The sequence below is a fragment of the Tursiops truncatus genome, chromosome 4 (assembly GCF_011762595.2).
Source record: "Tursiops truncatus isolate mTurTru1 chromosome 4, mTurTru1.mat.Y, whole genome shotgun sequence".
In the NCBI taxonomy this organism is placed as follows: Eukaryota; Metazoa; Chordata; class Mammalia; order Artiodactyla; family Delphinidae; genus Tursiops; species Tursiops truncatus.
This window is the reverse complement of record NC_047037.1, coordinates 140,570,183-140,592,621: the sequence shown is the minus strand read 5'-3', so window position 1 is coordinate 140,592,621 and position 22,439 is coordinate 140,570,183. Positions and strand designations below refer to the sequence as shown.

The 22,439-nt window shown below is 50.0% G+C and overlaps 1 protein-coding gene and 1 pseudogene across 1 annotated transcript in view; one reads left to right on the top strand and one right to left on the bottom strand.

Annotated features, from left to right (window-relative positions):
* Positions 1-248: 248 nt before the first annotated feature.
* UMODL1 (uromodulin like 1) overlaps positions 249-22,439 on the bottom strand; it is a 53,535-nt gene continuing 31,344 nt past the window's right edge. The window contains exons 14-21 of the mRNA XM_073804654.1: positions 20,313-20,450; positions 18,455-18,774; positions 10,722-10,867; positions 9,988-10,224; positions 9,572-9,731; positions 7,695-7,779; positions 2,505-2,705; positions 249-896 (exon numbers count right to left, since the gene is read on the bottom strand). Of these exons, the coding sequence (XP_073660755.1) occupies positions 2,524-2,705; positions 7,695-7,779; positions 9,572-9,731; positions 9,988-10,224; positions 10,722-10,867; positions 18,455-18,774; positions 20,313-20,450 (1,268 nt within the window). The 3' untranslated portion in view covers positions 249-896; positions 2,505-2,523. The remainder of the gene's footprint in view (positions 897-2,504; positions 2,706-7,694; positions 7,780-9,571; positions 9,732-9,987; positions 10,225-10,721; positions 10,868-18,454; positions 18,775-20,312; positions 20,451-22,439) is intronic.
* Positions 10,885-12,478, top strand: LOC109547762 (ubiquitin carboxyl-terminal hydrolase 1 pseudogene; annotated as a pseudogene).

The following is a 22,439-nucleotide window of genomic DNA, read 5'->3' as shown; positions in this document are numbered from 1 at the left end:
GCCCGCGAACCGCCAAAAAAAAAAAAAAAAAAAAAAAAGTTAACGAGTATATATGTCTACTAAAAATCACATTGGCAGTATTTTTATGACTCACCTATTTTTATTTTTTATCTAACTGTATTTTTTTATACAGCAGGTTCTTATTAGTTATCTATTTTATACATATTAGTGTATACATGTTCAATCCCAATCTCCCAATTCATCCCACCACCACCGGCCCACCCCCGCTTTCCCCCCTTGGTGTCCATACGTTTATTCTCTACATCTGTGTCTCTATTTCTGCCTTGCAAACCGGTTCATCTGTACCATTTTTCCAGATTCCACATATATGCGTTAATTTGCAATATTTGTTTTTCTCTTTCTGACTTACTCTATATGGCAGTCTCTAGGTCCATCCACGTCTCTACAAATGACCCATTTTCAATGACTCACCTATTTTAAAAAGAACTTCAACTACACTGTCCAATAGTTTCGAAAATGTGAAATGTTATGTATTTGACAGAGGGTCAAATGGATGGATGGAGGGGTGGGTGGTAGGTGATAGATGTCGATGGTGAGCAAAGCCAGGAAGGGCCGCCTGGACCGCTAAGGGTGGTGAGGGGCCTGGGAGCTCTGTGTGGTGGAGGCGATGGCGTGACGGCAGAGCTGCATTCGAGCTTGGTTCGAAGACCCCTGTGTCTGAGGCTTGGGGCATTCAGCTCCTGGCCTGCTTCTCCACCAGCTCCGCTCGCCCACCTGGTGCTGCCTTGTCTGGGACCCGGGCAGAGGACGGGCCTCCTGGGGGCAGGCAGAGGCTGTGTTTCCACCACTTCTGGAGCTCATCCAGGCTCTGGATGAGGGACAGGGCAGGCTGCCATCGATGCCTGAGTGGAGACTGGAGCTTGATTCACGGCTACCTGTGTGGGGAAGGAGACTGCCTGCGTCAGTCTGCAGCAGGAGAGGTGGGGTTGATGCTGGAAAGCCCAGAGTGGGTCGCGGAGGTTACCGCCAACCCCCAGGACATGACATCTGTGCTTGCCGAATGGTGAGAGACTGAGCCCAAATAAAAGGGCAGCGAATCCCAGGAGGCACAGGAACCCCGGTCTCCGGTGAGTGCAGCTCCCGCAGGTCAGCAGTCAGGTGAGACAGGTACACACACCTGAGCCAGACGGCCACACCCTCGGGGCTCTGTGCCTTTGTGCTATCTGTGGACCACCCACCCGGATACAGGGCTCATCACCGAGTGGGGTTGTACCAACTGCCAACCTTGGGGATGTTTATTTGTTTGAGATTTTCAAAAAGCAGATTTTTTCAGGAACTTGAGAACCAGATATAGATATTTTTTACTTTGGAAGACAGAAGTCTCAGGAGAATAAGAAAAGAAAAGGGACCAATTTTCCCTGTAGTGTTTTAATTTCGAGGAGGGGGCCATCCAGCACGGCTGAGGCACCAACCCACAAGATTTCCTTAGAAATTCTCCAGGACAAGTGTTGGCCTCCTTGTTGGAATTCATTTTCTAAATATTAAGTAAAAGTTGCTGAAATTCTCTTGCGATTCTATGCAGGGAGGTGAGTGGCCCTGGTCCAACCCTCCCCATCCAGGCTGTAAGGGCTCCGAGGCCCTGGAATCACGTGAGCTCTTGGGTCCTCGGAGCAAAGGGGGCTGAGACAGGGCGAAGACATCACGTTTCCAGTGTCTGCAGGACCAGCCCCTGAAGGAGGTGACATTTTCTCTGACGACGCTGAAGTCACCCAGAAAGGGACGTTGCCTTGTGGGGAAGTGCGCTGTAACCCGCCTCTGCTGTGTGATGGGGGTGATTCACTTGAGATCTCTGAGCCCCCTTTCCTCATTTAAGGGATGAAGCCAGGAACTGCCACACTTTGAGGAGTTGTATCAAAGGTCCGTTATCTCGAGAGAATGAACGCAGGGAAGGTGGCCCAGCGGGGGACGCTGCTGACCCAGGCAGGAAACAGGGACCTGGGCCAGCCACTGTGGGGCGTGTCCACGTGACAGGACCCCCGACGGGGGCAGGATGGAATAGGGTGGGGAAGTGGGAGGGTCTTCGTGACCAAACCTGGCGGTCCCCCACCCAGACTGGAAGGCACCCCGCCAAGGCAGCTGTCATCTTTATTATTGGAGGAAAGTTGAACTGAAGTTACTGCCGTTCGCCCCCTATCTGGAGCCTCAGCAGAGCACATCTAGCCCTCTAATCACGCCGCAGTCTCTCCCAGCAACCGGCCCCCATTCTAAGGCACAGGCCAAAGGTCCCCTCACTAATATAACAAAAACACCTTTACCGCCCTCAGCACTTAGGAAATTCCAAGGGTTTCAGGAGCTCTGTGCCAGGAGCAGTGGGTGAAAACCAAGTACATATTTCTGATTATAAATCACAGTATCCCAGGCATGAGCCGTCGAAACCCACGAATCTACCCTTTGCCGAACCCCGCGGGACGCACTGTGCAGGCACCTCGGCGGCAAAGGCAGGACTGGTGCCTCAGACGAGACGGGCCTCCCTCCTCACCCACCTGCGGGCAGCCGGGCTCCTTATTCGTGGAACACCTGGTAGCGGAAGTTGTCGGACTGGGTTTTGAGGTTGTATTTTCCGGTCGTTCTCTGGTAGCGCATGATGAGAAGGGCAGCTGGCCCCGCCACCAAGGCAAAGGCAGCCACCAGCGTGAGGACCAGGTAACTGGCTCGCAGGCCCGGCTTTGCAGCTGGAGGTTCTCCTGCAGGGATGAAACAGGCGCAGGTGGGTGGTCTGCCCAAAGCAGCTCGGCCTGGTTGCAGCAGGGTCCCGGCATTGCCCCTGGATGGAGGGCTCGGGACGGGACGCACCCGCGATGGAGCAAGCTCTCACGCATCAGACGTTCAGCGTGCCCGTGCCCCCGCCCCAAGCCCGGGAGAGCACAGCAGTCAGGACAGGTCTGCCTGCCCACGTTCCGGATAATCACTGGCCAAGAGGAAGGAGGCCATGCGGGAGCCCCAGGATCTCCAGGTCGGGGCAGAGCGCTCAGCGTGCCCTGCACAGAGACACACGGTGCCCACACACTGCACAGCACCGGGAAGCTGGCCTTCCCCGCACTCAGGGACAGGAAAGCACGGGAGAGCCTGGACCCCAAACTGCTGAACACAGGGACTCAATAAACACTCATACACGCGGCCACATAGCAGCATATCCAGCACAGCCGAAAGGGGGAAGCAGCCCCCAAATCCGTCAAAGGACGAATGAATAAACAACACGTGGTCCATCCACCCGGTGGAATAATATTCGGCCATAAAAGGCACGAGATTCGGCCACAGGTTATGACATGGATGAGTCTTGAAAACATCCATTGTGCCGAGTGACAGGCATCGGTCTCCAAGGACCACACGGTGTCGTGTGACCCTGTTTCTAGGGAGACCAGAGACAGGAAGCCAAGCCAGGTAGTTTCAGGGGCAGGGGAAGGGCTGGGGAGTCACTCCCTCCTGTGGGCATGGAGCTGCTTCGGGTGATGCAAATGTTTTGAAACTAGAGAAGGGTGGTGAAGGTGCTGAATTCTGCCCAATTATTTATTTTAAAACAGTTAACTTTATATTAGGTGAATTTTATCTCAATTTCACCACAGGAGCTTATCAGAAAGGTCTGGGTAGGAAAGCATTCCTGGACAATAAGGGACACTGGAGATCCCGTTTTCCATTTCTGGGGCTGTTTCCGGAAGTGGCCGCTGCTCCAGGTCTCCCAGTCATGGATCAGACGAGTGCAGACACCAAAGTGATTCAGCAATGGCCTAGAAGAGGCTCCCATCCGACTGCCTGGATGGTGGGCCAGCTGGAACCGGGCAACCCCCTCCTACAGAGGGAGGACCACACTGGGATAGGGATACTGGGGACAGTTGCTGGAGCGGCTGCAACCTCCCAAGGAACCTGAGGCCTCCAGACTCTGGGGCACCAGCTTCCTGACAACCCCTTCATGGCTGGATCTTAAATCCATCCTCCAGTGGGTGCTACAGTGAACCCTTCCCCCTCCTCCTGTGCCTCAAGTAGGGGACCAACTTGTGAGCACAAGGGGGGCTGTCTGCCCTGAGGATGCTGGAGCAGAAAGGCAGAAGAGGCCCCCTTGTTGGCCCCGTGGAGCCCAGCCCCAGCCCCAGACTGGCAGCTACGGAGATGAGCGAACGTGTTCGGTCGCTGCCTCTCCAGCTGGGTTTCTGTTCCCTGCAGCCGAGCACTCTTCACTGGCCACTGACTCAGAGCTGCTCCGAGTGGGGTCCACAGGCCGGTGCCGTCCACTGGTTACCATGGTCCAGGAATGGTTACTGGTCCAGCAGAGATGCTTACAACTAGAGAGGGAGCCTGTGTCGCAATGCAACCCGCGTCATCATTGGGGGTATTTCCTTAAACATAGTAACCACCTGTCAGTCCACGATAGACGAGATGCTTAAATGAAAGACACTGGTCGTCCCCCAGGATAGCAGGAGCAGGGCTGCTGTGACATCACGGCGGTGACGCACATGATCAACCTTTTCACAAAGACACTAGCCTATCGCTGCTCTTGTGAAGGGGACACATCTTGGTGAGGGAAAGTGATGGAGGACCTCCTGGCACGCAAATAACCCAGGAGCAGGGTACATATAACCCCGGCCCCTTGCAGAGGGTCCAGGTCCTTCCAGAGGTCTGAGGTCCAGCTCAGCTCTTCTCTGGGGGCACCCAGGCCCCTCACTTCTGAGCTGCCTCGATAATTGTTCCAGACCCTTCCCACTGGGACATTTCAGGATCCCACGGACATTAATCTCAAACATTCTCTACCTCTTCACACAAAAAAACTCCAGTGAGTGAGAAATAATGTTCTCTATAAAGCAGATGGCCACGGATGTTTTCCAAAAATGAAGTGCAAGAATTGCAGTGCCGATATGTGATTTGCTGGTAGCACAGATTCAGGAGCGATTACCAGTTGGATGCGGCCTTAAAATTGCCAACACACAGTGTTATGTGTTGAAGTGTATCTCTCCAAAACACGTATGTTGAGTCCTAACCCCCAGTGCCTGAGAATGTGACCTTATTTGGAAATAGGGTCATTGCAGACATCTTTAGTTAAGTTATACTCAAGCAGAAGAGGCCCCTAATTCAACGACTGGTGTCCTTGTAAGAAGACAGAGACCTTCAGGAAAAGCCATGGGATACTGAGGCAGAGGCTGGAGGGATGCAACCACAAGCCAAGGCTGCCAGACCAGAACCTCCAGAAGCTGGGAGAGAGGCCTGGAACGGACTCTCCCTCAGGGACTTCGGAAGGAACCAGCCCCGCCCACGCCATGACCTTGGACTTGGGTCTCCAGACTCTGAGAGAGTAGTTTCTGTTCTTTTAAGCCACCCGGTTTGTGAGTCTTAGTTTCCTGTGTCACTAGCCCCAGAAAACTAACACCCGTGGTGTGAAGGCTGGGGTGGACTGACGCCTGGAAAGGAAGCCAGGGCAGCCCCTGGAGACCAAGGGTGGGTGGGTTAGGAAAAGGCTGGAACTGCTGGGAGAGGCCCAGCTTGTCCAGGTGATAGCTGTGTGAGCTTGGCCATGTTCCCTGAGATCTCCCAGAGTTCTCATTCTTCCCCAGAGTAGAAGTGATGTGATAGCAGGGGAGAGGTCATGGGTGCCCAGTGGGAGGGGCAGAGATAAAATCCCGGAGGTACTTGTCTGCCAGCCTCTTTTCACTCTGTCTCCAGCAGTATTTCTGTTACTACACACTATTAAAATGTAATCACCTGCCTACCAGCTGAGAGATTCCAAGTTTCTAAATGATGTTTCTGTATATTTGTATGACACAGTTATGAAGCAGAAAAGCTAATAATACAATGAGAAAGAATGATGAACAGAATGAATAATTATAATCCTTGTCATTGAGCTTGACTGTCTACACCCTTACAGTGTTTGGGGTTCTCTGCAATGGCTGTGTTAGTGAAGTGCACTACCGGTTAGGAAGGATAATAAATAACACTTACCAGTGATTGCTACGGACAAGGCACTGTATGAACTAGGAATTACCGTCATCATTATTGTTGTCCCCATTTTACAGATGAGGCAAATGAGGCAAAGGCAGCATGCCCAAAGTCAGACCCAAGTTTTGTCTCCAGGCAACCTAGCTCCTGCATCACAAATTTTAGCCTCACAGAGGATTTTTATTTACTGTAATCTTATTGGCCAGGTATGTAGGACTGTTGTAATAACTCCTATGATGTAGAGAAAAAGCACAGAGCCTGGCATACAGTAGTTAGAGGAGATAATGAATAAGTGGGTAGGTGAGTGGATGGATGGAGGAATGATGGCTGGCTGGACGGGACTCAGAAGACTCAGGAATATTCCTAAGAGCACACAGCTCAGAAGTATGAGAGCCTATATTTAAACACAGCCCTCCTGACTCCAAACCCAGTGTTTTTTCCACTCTGGTTTTGACATTATCTGTAATATCTACGAATAAATAGAAGTTCTGTTTCTATAAATAAGAATGCAATTCACATACGTTCTCTTTCATATTAGATCCATCAGTTCTCAGCCATTTAAGACAATGAAGAGGATAGGAAAAGCACATTGTCCCAGGACCCAGGCCAGCGATCATCCGAGGACCGGTGCAAACACCAGGGCCTGGAATCCAGCTCCAGAGACATTGAGTTGGTTGGCCTGGTGCATGGCCTGGGACCTGGGACTTTTGTTTTCATTTCCAAAATCCTCTGCATGAGAACCAGCAGTTGAATATCACTGGCTAAGAAGACCTCCCTTGGGGCTTCCCTGGTGGCGCAGTGGTTGAGAGTCCGCCTGCCGATGCAGGGGCTGCGGGTTCGTGCCCCGGTCCGGGAAGATCCCACATGCCGCGGAGCGGCTGGGCCCGTGAGCCGTGACTGCTGAGCCTGCGCGTCCAGAGCCTGTGCTCCGCAATGGGAGAGGCCACAACAGTGAGAGGCCCGCTTCCCAAGCCCTGGTTAGCATACCCATCCCGGTTTACACCCTGCATCCAAAACCCGGAAGTTCCTGTATGGGAAAATAGAGAGGCAAGGAGGGCCATCCAAGTTAGGAAGAAAAACAATAAAAAAGGAAAGTCAACTGGGATTAGGTTTAGCCGAAAGGAAGAGAAAAACCCAAAAAAGCAGCGACAAGGAAAATGGAAGCTTATTTCTTTCTGGCATAAACATCGGAGGTCAGGGCCCAGGCCTGGCCCTGCAGCTTCGCTCCACAGTGTCCTGGGGCTCCCGGCTCCCGCCTCCACGGCGCTCATGCCCCCAGATGGCGGCTGCCTGCAGCCGCCTCCCCTGAATGTCAGGCAGCCGGGTGGGTACCGGATGTTTATAAGGCAGGCACACAGTGCTTTGTGACCACCTAGAGGGGTGGGAGGGAGGGAGGGAGCCGCAAGAGGGAGGAGATACGGGGATATATGTATATGTATAGCTGATTCACTTTGTTATACAGCAGAAACTAACACACCATTGTAAAGCAATTATACTCCAATCAAGATGTTAAAAAAAAAGTTGTCACTTGACACTCTCTTTTGCATCTCATTAGCCAGAGCTCACCCATATGGCCACTCTTGCTATAAGGTCAGTTGGGAATTATAGTGTTTATTCCTGGCAGCCACCTGTCCCCTAAAAACTGGGGGTTCTATTACCATGGAAGGAGAAGAGAACAGATATTTGGGGACAGCTAGCAGTTTCTGAATCAATACCCAAGTTTAGTTGTCTAAACCAAGTCACCAGCTCACCTTCAGACCGAATCAGGGGTCCCCAGGACATCTGGTGCGTTGCAGAGGGCTCGCCGTTTCTCAGCGACCTAAAGTCGTCACAGTTCTGTAATTTTAAAAGGAGAAGAAGTACAAATTAGCTGAACAATGTTTATGAGAAATGTATCCACTATCAGGGTTGATACTCTGATTCGCACATGTTCTTTCCTGCCGGAAACGTCAAGTCACGTTTGTGCATCCTGGATGAGCTTGGTCAGGGGAGAAGGAGGAAGGGGGAGGCTGGACCACCTGGGCCTCGGGGCTGTGCAGGCAGGGTGCCCAACTGGATGGGGGAGGGCTGGGCAGCAGGAGGGTTGGAGGAAGCAAGATGTAGCCCCCTGTGCTGTCTCCAGTTTCCAGCTCTGGCCCCTTGGCCCCTGGGGGCATCGTCTCAGAGTCACCCTTTGTTCTCCACAGCCCGCGGCAGACACCTGCTCCTTTTAACACCTGGGCCTGATGAAAAGTTTCAATGACATGATAGAATCTTTCTACCATACACCTGCTATGGGGTGCATCGTGTCCCCCAAAAGATGTTGCAGTCCTAACCTCAGTACCTGTGGACGTGACCTTATTTGGAAATAGGGCCTTTGCAGATGATCGCGTTAAGATGAGGTCGGTAGGGTGACCCTAATCCAATAGGACTGTGTTCTTGCAAAAAGAGGACATTTGAACACAGACACAGATATGCACAGAGGGAAGACATGTGAAGACACAGGGAGAAGGTGCCATCGATCAGTCAGGGAGCTGGACCTGGAACAGATTCTCCCACAGCCTCACAAGGAACAGCCCAGCAGACGACACCTTGATCTCGGACTTCCAGGCTCCAGACTGTGCGAGGATAGATTTATGTTATTTAAGCTGCCCAGCCTGCGGTACTTCGTTACAGCAGCCGCAGGAAACCAATACAACACCCATCCTAGAGGAGCTTGGAAAGAAATACATGAAGCTCATAGTGTAGAGAATTTGAGAACCGGCCGCTCCCTGTCAAAGCTGTCGTGGTCATTAACACCGTAGGGTTTCTAAGGGGCTGATGCAGGCTCGGAGCCCCTCAGCGGGCAGGCACCAGGAGTCTGTGTTCCTTTCCAGTAGACCTGCTGTTTGAGAAAAAGTGACAGCAAAATCAGGGCTCACTGGATTTCTTCTGCTGTGCATCCTGACTGATGGCTGGCCCTGATCACCCAGGAAAACTGCCCAACTTTTGTAAGGAGCACAGGAACAAACGTGTCCCCAAAGGAGAGAGAAATATGCGGTTGCAGAAGCAAAGGCCAACAGAGCCCTCCATGCCTTCCCCAGCCACAGGTGACACATGACAGTCACTTCACATACTTGTCTGTGGACGAAGAATAACTCTCCAACCCAGAAGTGCAAAGCACATTTCAAATTCAAAGTTCTGAGGAAATGAGAATGTAAAGTTATTCATAATCCCAGCATAAATGCTGAACGGGGAAGAACAAAAACCTGATGAAATAACCTAGTGGCTAGGATTCAGCAACGTGCCACCGACTTGCTAAAAATAATTTCAAATTAAAATAACATTTTTACACCTAAGTATGCATTCGATCACCTCGAAGGAGAAGCATGACAGCACCATGACAAGGAAGGTCTGATGTGATGGCCAGTGGAATGGTATGGTCTAAGGAAGGACTCAAGTTAGCCCCCCAGCGACACTGGTCCTCACCCAGGACTGCCCACCATTGAAACCTCATTTCATGTCTTTTAAGGGCCAAGTCTGCAGGGCCCAGCACCTCCTCCCTGAAGTCTGGCCCCAGAAATGCCCAGGCCCTGGGCTTCTGATCACAGAGCAACCCTCCTCATAACAAAGAGGGTGAGTCAGAGGTTTAGAACAGCAAAACACCTACTATTTTGCACGTGGTTCCAGGGGATTCCATGCAGATGCGGAGTTTGCAGTGCAGATAGACTATGGAGTTGTTGATGAAGGAAAAGATTTTCAGCTTAAACTGGGCCTTGTTGGAGTTCCCGTTCTCAATCACATTCGTGTGTGTGTTGGGGATAGGGCAGCTGGGAAGAGACAAAGCGACTCATTAGTTCTAAACTGGCCCTCCTGTCCTTGTTCCCAGGTGAGTTTCCTTACCGTGCACCTGAGTGCACACGGAGCATCCCCACTAGGATACAAGAAGGCAAGGATGGCTAGATCTCTGGTTCCCAAGAGGAGGCTCTCCTGAGGGCGTCACCTAAAACCCGGGTCTGCATCCATGCATGTCTGGAAATTCAGAGGGTCCAAAGAAGGCTACACAGAGCGGGTGGGTGCCCCTACCTGTTGTTAATGAAGCCAAACATGACCGGGTCCCTGGCATTGCTGGATGGCGTTGCCCAGCACTCGGTCAGGACCACCTTGAGGTTGCTTTTCTGTTTATAGAGCCCTACTTCAATCTTGACGTCATCACTGGCAGACACGGTATAATTTTGAGGAATAGGAGAGTCTCCAATAAATAACTGCATTTCGGTGACAAAACTTCCAGCGCCATGGAGGTCCTCGATGACGGTGTAAACCCTGCAAGAGGGAGCGTTTGCGGGCGGGGGTCTGCTTCTGTGACCCTCCTGTTCCCATTTCTCCCCAAAATACTCCAAAGAAAGATGGAATTAAAAGAAGACCACCCAAATGAGAATAAGAAAAGAAAAGGCTATTTTTTTTTTGAGCTGGCTAGAGCTGGGGTCAGCCCCGGACACTAGAGTTTGGTGGAGACTCAAAGGCAGGCAGAGGAGGGGTGAGCTTCACAGGGGAAAGGGGGAGAGAGGCGTGCCCTGATGGGGGCGTCCTATGTGACTGGCAAGGGGAACAGATGTGGCTTTCCCTGGTTGGTTCTAAACTGGAGATGGGGACAAATCTAGGGAAGCTGCCAGTTATTAATCAAGTCTTGGCCACTGCCTTTGGCATGTTCAGTCTCTCAGAAGGGTCCTCAAGTGATTAAAACCCTAAAGAAACCCCCAAGTGATGGTGCTGGGAGGAACGTGAGCTGCAGGGAATTGGGGAGACGCCTCTGCACTCACCCCCACTCCGGGGTGTAGCCCGATGACGTCAGGAGGTCATTCTGGAAGGCGCAGTGGATAGGGCTCAGGATCTTCAGGTGATGGATGATACCCTCTGGGGACAGGTCGTTCCTCAGCGTGGTCCTCACCACCGTATTCGTCATGTTCTGAATGCAGACGGGACATGAGTGAGCTCCCGGGCCCCAGCAGGCCCCCAACATGTCTACGGACCACAGTTCTGGGTGCAGGGGTTGTTTAAAGCTTATCCCCCCAAATATGAAAACCTTGACAACTTTTTCCCAGTATAAATTGCAAAAGAGAACATAACGTCGTGACATCTGGTTTAGCCTACTTCCTGTACCCGCTTTCTTCATTAAAAGAGAACCAGAGACAAACTAGATCAGGCGATACCCCAAACAATAGATTAGATTCTTCCCCAAATAATCCCCAGGTACACTTCTGAAAATTAGAGAGCAAGCCCTCACCAAAGAAATCGAGTTAAAATAAACCGGTTAAAGTCTGCGACTCATCAAACTGCATCCTTTCTAATTCTAGGGACACTAACACAGAACCAAGGGTCCGGAGGGCAACCTAAAGAAAGTGAACGTGGTCTGGAAGAGGACTCAGGGGTGTGAAATGATAACACAGCTCTTGCCTGTGGACACAAGTCTCCAGGGAGAATTGTGATGCCCGTTAGCGTTAATGAGGTTAAGGCCATTTTAAAAAAAGTGCAGAGCTAATCAGTTTCATGCTAGAGAAATGCTGCCAGGGTCAGCTGGTACTAAGGACTGGATACTCAGAATGTGAACGTTTATCAGGAAAAAGAGAAGATTTTCAGGCCGTTGTATACCAGTACAAGCAGATGGGCTTGCCAACATCAAAGAGAGCTCCAAAATTTCTCCAGAGCCAAAAATAGTGATGAAGACCCTAGGATGGGCAATTTCATCATTTGATTCAGTGGAGAGCATTGTAGGAAGAGATTAAAATGTCTGTGAAAATTGCCACCATTATACTGAAGCTAAACATTTTGTTTGACAAAATGCCTGAAGTTGTAACCACCCATTTGAAGTGCTTTACTTGCTAGTGGCTTGGAGTTTGATTGTCCTGGTGGTGGCTTCTGCAAGATCAACACCCCTTACTGACATCTCCAAAAGTGTCACTAGAAGAATAGAGCACAGGGCCAGTCAAGGACAGCCTAGATGACCTGCGGTTGTAATGCTTAACGACTGGTAGTGGGCATTGCCCTGCTTCTGTTAAAGTCGCTGGCCTTAACAGTTGAGAACTAGACAAGGGGAATTTTGTGTGAAATATAGGTAAATCAGAGCCATGGAATGAAGAGGAAACGAGAGGCATGGTTGAAAATTACGCCAGTAAAGAAGTGTGGATCAGAGTTTGTAGAAATACACAGCCAAGTAAAGTAGAAGTTATTGGACTTCTTGGAGGATGAAAGAGCAAAGCAGAGTACGAGCTATATGACAAAGGGTCTAATCCCGATAAGGTTGCCAGTAGAGCGTTTGCTGAAAATAGACATTTTGACACTAACAATGCTAATGGAACCTGTGCATCTGACAGACGAGAAATCTAATGGCCAAATAGGCCTTGACATGAGTGGGTCTGAGAACAAAACATCGTCTGTAGGGCAAAGCTTGGAGGAGCAGGAAGGGAATTGTCTACTCTCCAATGATCTGAAAGTCCCTGAATAGAAGGACCTTTTGATTCTCTTTCCTTCTACAGCTACTGCATCTACTCCTTACTTGCTGTTTTTTAAGAAATTATAGAACAAGTGCATTTTCCTTGTGTGCATATTAAACAGACCTGGACAAACTGATAAGGTTGTTTACATCAAAGAGTCTATGCCTCTTGAACATCATACTCAATGGTGAAAAGCTAAAAGCATTTCCTCTAAGGTCAGGAATAAGACAAGGATGCTCACTGTCACCACTTTTAGTCAACATAGTATTGGAAGTCCCAGCCACAGCAATCAGAAAAGAAAAAGAAATAAAAGGAATCCAAATTGGAAAGGAAGAAGTAAAACTGTCACTATTCGAGAGGTAGACTCTGGTAGACACAGAGATGTCCCATTCAGATCCCTCTTCAAGGAAAGACTTGCTGCCCAGCTGTGAGCTGTGCAGTCAGCAGATGGTCTCCAACTGTCAGCTTCTTCAGGGTCAGCCTCACCTGAGATCATGCCCTTCCCAGGGCAGGCTGCTTCAGGGCTAAAAGGATGAGGACATATAAAGGAATGGCTGTTTTGTCCTGCGAGCTTCCTGCTGGGTTGACCCAATGCTTGTGTCCCCATAAAACCTGTCTGTTGAAACCTAATCCCCAGTGTGATAGTATTCGGAGGTAGGGCCTTTGGGGGAGATTAGTGCCCTTACAAAAGAGACCCCAGAGAACTCCCTTGTCCCTTCTGCCATGTGAGGTTATAGCAAGAAGACAGCTGTGTGACCCAGGGCTCTCATTAAAACAAACAAAAAAACTGTCACTGTTTGAAGATGACATGATACCATACATAGAAAATCCTAAAGACACCACCAAAATACCTCATCTATGAATTTGGTAAAGTTGCAGAAACAAAATTAATATATAGAAATCTGTTGCATTTCTGTACACTAACAACAAACTATCAGAAAGAGAAAAGAACCTCATTTACAATCACATCAAAAAAATAAAATACCTAGGAATAAATCTAACTAAGGAGGTAAAAAGACTTGTACTCAGAAAACTGTAAGACACTGATGAAAGAAACTGAAGACAACACAAATAGATGGACAGATATATGTATTAATGGATTGGAAGAATTAATATTGTTAAAATGACCATGCTACCCAGGGCAATCTACAGATTCAGTGCAATCCTTATCAAAATATAAATGGCATTTTCCACAGAACTAGAACAAAAAAATTCTAAAATTGGTATGGAAAAACAAAAGACCCCAAATAGAAAAAACAATCTTTAGAAAGAAGAACAAAGCTGGAAGTATCACACTTCCTGGCTTTAGACTATACTACAAAGCTACAGTAATCAAAATAGCATGGTACTGGCACAAAACAGACACACAGGTCAATGGAACAGAACAGAGAGCCCAGGAATCAACCTACACTTATATGGACAATTAATCTACAAGAAAGGAGGCAAAAATATACAATAGGGAAAAGTCAGCTTCTCCAATTAATGGTGTTGGGAAAACTGGACAGCTACATGCAAAAGAATCAAACTGGACTTCTCACTCACACCATGCACAAAAATAAATTCAAAATGGATTAAAGACTTAAATGTAAGACCTGAAACCGTAAAACTTCTAGAAGAAAACAGGCAGTATGCTGTTTGACATCAGTCTTAGTAATACTTTTTTTGATATGTCTCCTCAGGCAAGGGAAACAAAAGCAAAAATAAACAAATGGTACTACATAAACTAAAACTTGCACAATGAAGGAAACTATCAACAAAACAAAAAAGGCCACCTACTGAATGGGAGAAGATATTTGCAAATAATATATCTGATAAGGGATTAATATCCAAAAACATACAAAGAACACATATAACTCAACATCAAAAAACAAACAACCCAATTAAAAAATGGGCAGAGGATCTGAAATATATACATATTTATACATATATATATATATAATGGAATACTACTCAGCCATATAAAAGAATGAAATCTTGCCATTTGTAGCAACATGGATGGACCTAGAGGGTATTATGCTAAGTGAAATAAGTCAGACAGAAAAAGACAAATACTGTATGTTACCCCTTATATGTGGAATCTAAAAAAAACAAAACAAATGAACAAACATAACAAAACTGAAACAGTTATAGATACAGAGAACAGGTGGTTGCCGGAGGGAAGGGGGGGAGGATGAGAGAAATAGGTGACGGAGATTAAGAGGTAAAAACTTCTAGTTACAAAATAAATGAGTCATGGGTATGAAATGTACAGTGTGGGGAATATAGTCAATAATCATGTAATATCTTTGCATGGTGATATATCGGAGCTAGACTTACCGTGGTGATCATTTTGAAATGCATAGAAACATGAATCACTATGTGTGTAACAGGAACTAACACAGTGTTGCAGGTCAATTATGCTTCAGAAACAAACAAACAAACCCACAGAAAAAGAGGTCAGATTTGCGGTCACCAGAGGAGGGAGTGAGGGAGGGGGAATTGGATGAAGGTGGTCAAAAGGTACAAACTTCCAGTTATAAGATAAAGAAGTACTAGGGATGTCATGTACACGATAAATATAATTAGCACTGCTGTACTTTATACATGAAAGTGGTGAAGAGGGTAAATCCTCAGCGCTCTTACCCCAAGGAAAAAATTTTTTTCTCTTTCTTTAATTTTGTATCTATATGAGATGACAGATGTTCATTTAAACTGCAATAATCATTTCATGATGTATTAAGTCAAATCCTCATGCTGTACACCTGAAACTTATACAGTCTGTATGTCAATTACATCTCAATAAAACGGGAATAAAAACTTGTTTAAAAAGAATCTTTAGCTCTTGGTTATTATTAGTCTCTCTAAGTTTTTATACAAATGCTGAAATTAGAATGATTGACAGTCATAATAATTTTTAGAATTCATTTTCCTTGGTAGAGACTCCTAATGCATTAGCTTCTGGGCACAAAGGTGTATAGGTTCTTAATTGAACGATCCACAATGGGAACATTGAAACACTTTTGAATTGACGCTGTCTTCTTTGTTTGCTTTTTAAAATAAAGCGCTTGTGTTCATAGCTCATATTTTTAATTTTCTGCACGATGTTTACAGGCCCTGTGGTTTCTTCAGCGCAGAAGCAGACCCTCATTCAGCACATTTAGTTTTCCAATAGCCATGAAGCCACATCTCGGATGGGCTGTATCAGAGACACCAAGTTTAGAACGTGTGTCCTCACAGTGGTGGACATTATGTGCCTTGACTCACTTTGAAAAATGCCTCAGAAAACCTGGACAGTCCCCTGCTATCTTCACAAGACTTTTACACGTATTTATGAAGATGATTCTGTACTTCATGACTCTTTGGGGCACGGGCTAATTTCTCTCTTCCTAGACATACTCTAAACCATCTGAATATGGTATATCAAACTGAGAGGTGAGACCTTAGATTTAACGTAAACATAGTATGAAACATAGTTTGATGTATATAGTACATTAAACTGAGAGATGAGACCTTAAATTTAACTTTTTTTAAAAACAAGGAGGTCGATAAAATTTAACCCCCTTCTCCCCAAAAAGGAGGAAGAACCTGCTAACTGTACGTAATCTGTTGTATTTGTATAAGTAAGTCTCCAGGGGGAATCTTAGTTTTTGACAAATTTCAAAACACAGAAGAGCTCCTGTGGTTTCCAGGGCCTGGATGACTCATAAGAGATGAATTTCCCTCTGCTCTGAAAGGACCCTGAATTTTACTGAATTTAATTGCTAAACCAGGTGTTTGTCTAGCTCGGAAAAACAAGCAAGTGGGAGAGCCGACCCCTGCAGCCTTGTGTCTGTGCCTCCGTGTAGGAGGTGCTGACTCCCCCGAGGGCAGCCTGGCCAGCCCGTCGCACCTGAGCACTGCCGGCAAGAGTGTCTTATTTCCTAGCATCTCTCACTTGAGGTCTGTAGGTCCTGCACCAACGTGGACCTGAGAACCACAGCGGCAGCTCTGCCAACACCTGTGCCCGCCCCCCGCCAGCTTGTGTGCAGACTGGCTCAGAACTGAAGTCGCCCAGAAGCTGCGGTCCCCCGCACTCTGCACCCCCCACCATGGCTGCTCACCCCCTCTCCGTGCGCCCACCTCCAGGTGAGAGTCTTAGGAATCTTTAAGAAAGAGAAGCCAAACCCTCGTTATTTTTCAGCTGTGCTGGCTGAAGGGGTTGGAGGGGGACTGACGAAGGCTGTGGTCACTGGAAACGTCCCGGTTGGTCCGTCAACCCAGCGGCCCTGTGTGTGGGTCTGAGGGCCACCCCACTCCCGTCAAGGGGAAGGTGGAATCACGCCTGAGGGCGGCCAGCCGGGCCCACAGGTGCGCGCGGTCTTCCAGCTGCCCGGCCAGCCCTCGCCCTGGGTCTGGCCTCCAGGCAGGCTGGTACCTTGGAGCTGCCTTTGCGCCCGTGCCCCGTGTCCCCTGCCTGCCCTTCCCGGGTCTCTTCTGCGAGAAGTCTTCCACTGTGTCTCCCCTGGCTCCCCTCCCCAGGGCTCTTCCTACTGAAGCCCACACCAGCTCTGAGCCTTTCAGCCCGCGATGTCGCCTCCCTGTGCCCTTGACCTGGGGTCATCAGCAAGCCTAGCCCATCCAGTGCCTGGGCTTACCTGTCCCACGAGGGAGCCCACCCAGGGCTCCAACCAGAGCCTCTGAGGGTGATGGTCCCTTGCCCACCCCGTGCCGTCGAGGCCCCTGGAGAGGCAGAGTCGCAGAGGCCTCAGGGCTGGTCCTCGGAGGCCAGGAGACCTTGACCTTGACCACCGGCCCCATAGACCTTGGTGAGCCTCCAGGTCCCACCGGTGAAACGTGGATGACAATACCTGACCTGGGGGTGATGAGGGGGCTAGATACCCAGCCAGCAGGTCCCTGGGGTTCTCAAGGCCCGGTTCCCTCTCCACCCCTGTGCTAGGAAGCGAGGCCGAAGACCCCCGCCCAGCCCAGCAGCACAGCGTCCCTGAGGACCACCTTCCCCACAGTGCCACGGCCGGGCCCCTGCTGAGACCCTCCCCCAGCCCACCTCCCACAGGAGACCCTTCCCCTTTGGGCCGCCGTCCCACCCAGGGCCCAGCCGTCTGCCGGCCAGAGCCACTCAGACACCCTCCACCTTGTAAATCCTCCCCCATTTCTGGCCTCCCTCATCCAGCTATCTGCACTTGCCCCCTGGGGTCGTGGTGCACCCCCCCGTACACCCCTTGGGACCACTTCAGCCTCCTTCCAGAAGGCCCCTCCCCCACCCCCGGGCCCAGGAAGCCCAGCCCCACCCTGCTCTACTGGGTCATGGTACCTCCTGTGCCAGGACCTGGCGTCTCTCCAGGGACAACACCGCCCGATGCTGCTCCCGCTTCCCCCGTGCCCAGCACTGGCTGAACCCAGGGAAGGCGCTGCGTCTGCCTGGCATGGCCTTGAGAGCAGGGGCCAAGCGTGGGGAGCGGGAAGGATCGGGGGTGAGGGGTGCAGGGGTGTCACTGTGGCCTAGAGGCAGCATTTGAAGACACAAGACCTGGAGCCATCAGCCCACCACGTGACGAACGCTGCAAACCAGAGATGCTGACATGGCCCGGGACCCCCAGCACGTGGGGGAGGCGTCCCCACCAATGCACGGGCACACACAACCATTCACACATTCTGCACAAACACACTCCCACACGCACACGCACACACACACACACGCTTGCCGACATACATGCACATGAACATGTTTTCATATGCATGCACACGTGTACACAGGCACACACATTCACGCACAGGCTCCCGGCTTTCCTGCCCTTTCTTCTCCCCCACTGGCTCTCCATCCCGCCTGTGCATCAAAATCACTGGGAGGCTTTGTAAACCCTGACTTTCCACCAGAATCCCTGCACCAGGGTGCAGCCTGGTCCCCGGTGAGAGCTCGGTCCTATTCGAACCCTTGGCTGGGTCCTCCTGTGCTTACAGTCGGAGGCCTCGGGGTGCAGGGTCTTCCTGGCCCCCCAGGCCACACATGGACCCTCCCCGGATCGAGATCCAGACTCCCAGAGCCCCCTCCCCGCGCCCCATGGTGGGTCTGAGCCCGGCCTCACACTCTGCATGACGGTTCCGCACTCGCCCCACGCGGCCACCAGGATCACGTGCGTGCTGTTGTGGTCGCTGACATTGCAGGACGGGTGTCCCAGGTACAGGGAGGATTCAGGGATGGACTCCTGCTGCAGGAAGCGCTTCTGGATGGCGATGGCCACCTTCTCGATCTCACAGAGCACCCTGACGGCCCCGGTCAGGTTCAGCCGCGGGGACAGGTCCTGGGGGGCTGGGCGGGCACCCTGCACTGAGGCAGCCCCAGGTCCTGCTGGGGTAGGGGGCTGCTCTGGGCCGGTGGCCTGGGGTGTGTTGCCAGGAGAGTCGCCTGCAAGACACGAGGAGACAAAGGCATAGGGTGGGTCTGTGCTTCGGGACAGCCATGTGAGCCTGGCCAGCGACGTGGTACAAGGCAGGGGCGGGGCAAGGGACAGACAGCAGACGGACCACTCCGCACCCTGCAGCAGCGCACCCCCGGGGTCGCACATGCCAGCAGAGCCACACACATGCGTGTCGCACGTTCCTGCCAGCCCAGGCAGCTGGGCCTGCCCTGGTTCACCGTAGCCCCCGTGGCTGGGGAACTGAGGGGTCCCCTGCCCTCCCAGACTCTCCCAGGCTGACACTGGGCATGTGCTGAACCCATGGGCTTGGGATCAGCCATCACTCCTGGGGGCCCCTGAGTCTTATCTCTAAAGTGGGTTAATGAAGTTCGCTCTCTGGATCCTTGCGTCCCTTGTTCCTACTCCAGCTTCCTGCTTCCCTAAAGCATGCTGGGTTTCGACCTCTAGAAGAACACGAGCCTCTGTAAGAGCATCCACCATCCTCGGAGGGCAGACCCAGGACACACCTCAGCCCTCCCTGAGCCTCCTCTATGGCCCGGCTCTGCTGCCTGCCGCCCCGGCACCTGCCCTCTCATCTCAAGGTGCTGCTCACCTGGCTCCCCGGCCCCAGGATGCAGTCCAAACCCCTGCTCATGGCGTTCACAGCCTTCTCGACTGGCCTCACCCGGCCTCGCTGGGTGGGGTACTCCCCCCCTCTCCCACCCACCTCCTGTAGGCATCACGCTGCAGCCAGCCCACGCTGCGTGCCTGGACCATGCCCGCCTTCAACAGCTCTGTTCTTACTGTTGCACCCACCCACCGCACCCTGCCCCACCGCAGCCCCCTCCGCTGGTGCCGTCGGAGCCATCCTTTAAGACTAGCTCAAAGACACCTCTTCCAGGAAGCCTTCCCTGACCACACTCAAGGGACTGAAACAACTTAGTCTCCTCGGGGCCTCCTGCTTCTGCCTCAAGTACAGCATATTCCATATTCCTTCAGACACTGTGTTCACTCCTATAAACATGTCTGCTTGACCGCAGATCCCTGGATGGCAGGGGCCATCTCAGAGTCAACAGTGAATCCACGAAGGCCCCATTTAATGGGAAAAGTGCTGCGTGGACAGTGGGTCTGAGTAGAAACGCTTCCATGTCATGTGTCATTTGTCACACAGGCTGTATGTTTTGCAAGATCATCTTTTAGCATCTGAGAGGACGCACCTGGGTTGATGTGTATATTTTCTCATCCAGGGCATCAGAAGAAGCACTTGGAGATGAGGCACCACCCAGAAGGCTGGAGGGATGTGGAAGGATGGGGCGGCACAGGCATGTGCACACGTGTACACACACGTGCACACAGGCATTGCACACGTGCACACACATGCACGTGGGCACATATGCATGCTTGCACGTGTTCGTACACACGGAAACTTGCCCAAGACATAGAAACATGCCAATCTTGTTTAGAAAAGACGCACTTTGGGGACGAACGTCCTTCAAAGAACAGACTACCTGAGAGTATTCCAGACAAGGGATCCTGAGACTATTACCTTCGCAGGGTCTTCCAGAATATTCCACGGGGAGGTCGGGGGTGCCTCCCTCGCAGCTGCAGGTGAAGGACCCCAGGCTGTTGCGGCAGGAGGAGCCCGGGGCGCAGTCATCCTCCCCGCTGTCGCACTCGTCGTAATCTGGAGCGTTTAGAAAACAAGACAGGAAACCCTCACAGGAGGCCTGAGAATCGCGGCTCTGCCCACTGTTTACAGGCAGCCTGCATCTCGGGAACCAAGGTTAAAATTATCAAATGATAGCAAAGATGGCCAGTTCTGCAGGGTTCGGGAGACAGGGTGGTACCCTGATTTTCTGCCGGGTATGGGGGTGAGAGGCGGATGGCAGGAAGCCTGCAGGGGCTGTTCTGGAAGGAGGATGATGGGGGCGGATGGGAGGGGGGGAGGGTGAAGGCAGCTCAGCATCCCCTCAGCTGCCTGGAGACCAGGAGACCAATGGGCCCCACCTGGACCCTGGTATCAGGCAGAGGGACCCCGGCACACACTTGCTTTCACCTCTAAGCTCAGTTACTTACCTTATGAAGCATAATGCGGCTTTACTGCAGAAAATGGATAAAAACCAGGACAGCTTAGCAAAGAAAATAAAATGCCCCCTTGAGGCCACCTCCCAGACGTAAAGTGTTTGCATGTTGGTGTATTCCTTTCCAGCCTTTCGAAAGGCAGACTGCAATGCAGCTAAGATCACGTTTTATACACAAATGTGAGTCCAGCTTCCATCCCATTTCCTTGGGTCAGGAATATTTTCTATCTCAGCAAACCTCATTTTTAATAATTGCCTGACAGTCCATGGCATGGATTACCAAAATTGACTTACTATCTTCCCTATTACGGGACTGTGGGTTATTTCCGACCTTCTGCTTTTAAAGTAGCAATGAGATGAATGTCTTTACATGTAAACTATAGTCCACACTGAGTTCTGCTTCCTTAGGATGGAGTCCTGTAAGTGCTGTGATACAGGGGCTACATGCAATGAGCAGGATAAAACATTAAGGAAGAAAGACAAATATCATATGATAGAGTTTATCGGTGGAATCTAAAAAATTGGTACAAGTGAACTTATTTACAAAACAGAAATAGAGTCACAGATGTCAAAAACAAACTTATGGTTTCCCAGGGTGTGAGGAAGGGATAAATTGGGAGATTGGGATTGACATATACACACTACGATATATAAAATAGGTAACTAATAAAGACCTGCTGTGTAGCACAGGGAACTCTATTCAATACTCTGTAATGACTCTATGGGAAAAGAATCTAAAAAAGAGTGGATAGGTATATATGTATAACTGATTCACTTTGCTGTACAGCAGAAACTAACGCAACATTGTACATCAACTGTACTCCACTAACAATTAAAAAAACAAAAACACAAAGTAAAAAAAACCCAAAAAAACAAAGTGGATGAAACATTTTTACAGCTCTTGACAAATACCAGGAAGTGTGAGCAAATCCTGTTCTCCCAGCGCTGTGTGCAGGGGCTGCTTCGCTAGCAGGATTATCTTTAAAAAAAAAAAAAATTCCTTGTAGATGGGCGAAAAGAGTAACTCATTTTAATGGGAATGCCTTTGATCCTTCCATCTTTGTTAGTCATCTTTCACATATGATCTATTTGGGTCTTTTGTGCCTGTGTCTATTGGGTCCTTAGTATTTTATCACCAATGTGTGTGATCGCTCTTTATTTAGGATATAATTCTTCATCAGATTGTTGAAATTACTTTTTGGTTCACTGCTTGCTTTACAATGGTGACTGTTTTGTTTGACATGAGAGCTTTAACTTTTTATAGAGTCAAATAGTCCAGGCTTTTCCTCTGCAGGCTTAACCCTTCTCATTCCAAAGATCAGAAAAATATTCATCTATACTGTCTTTGATTTCATCCATACATATAACTATAAGCCTTTTATCGTTTATTCTCAGGCATGCTATGTGCTAGGGTCTGAACTATGTATCCTCAACATCTGTGTGTTGAGGCCTTGACCCCAAGTGTGACTGCATTTGCAGGTGGACCCTTTAGGAGATAATTAAGGTTAACTGAGGTCGTTAGGGACGGGCCCTGATCCGACAGGACTGATGTCCTTATAAAAAGAGACAGCAGAGCGCTCCCCCTCTACACA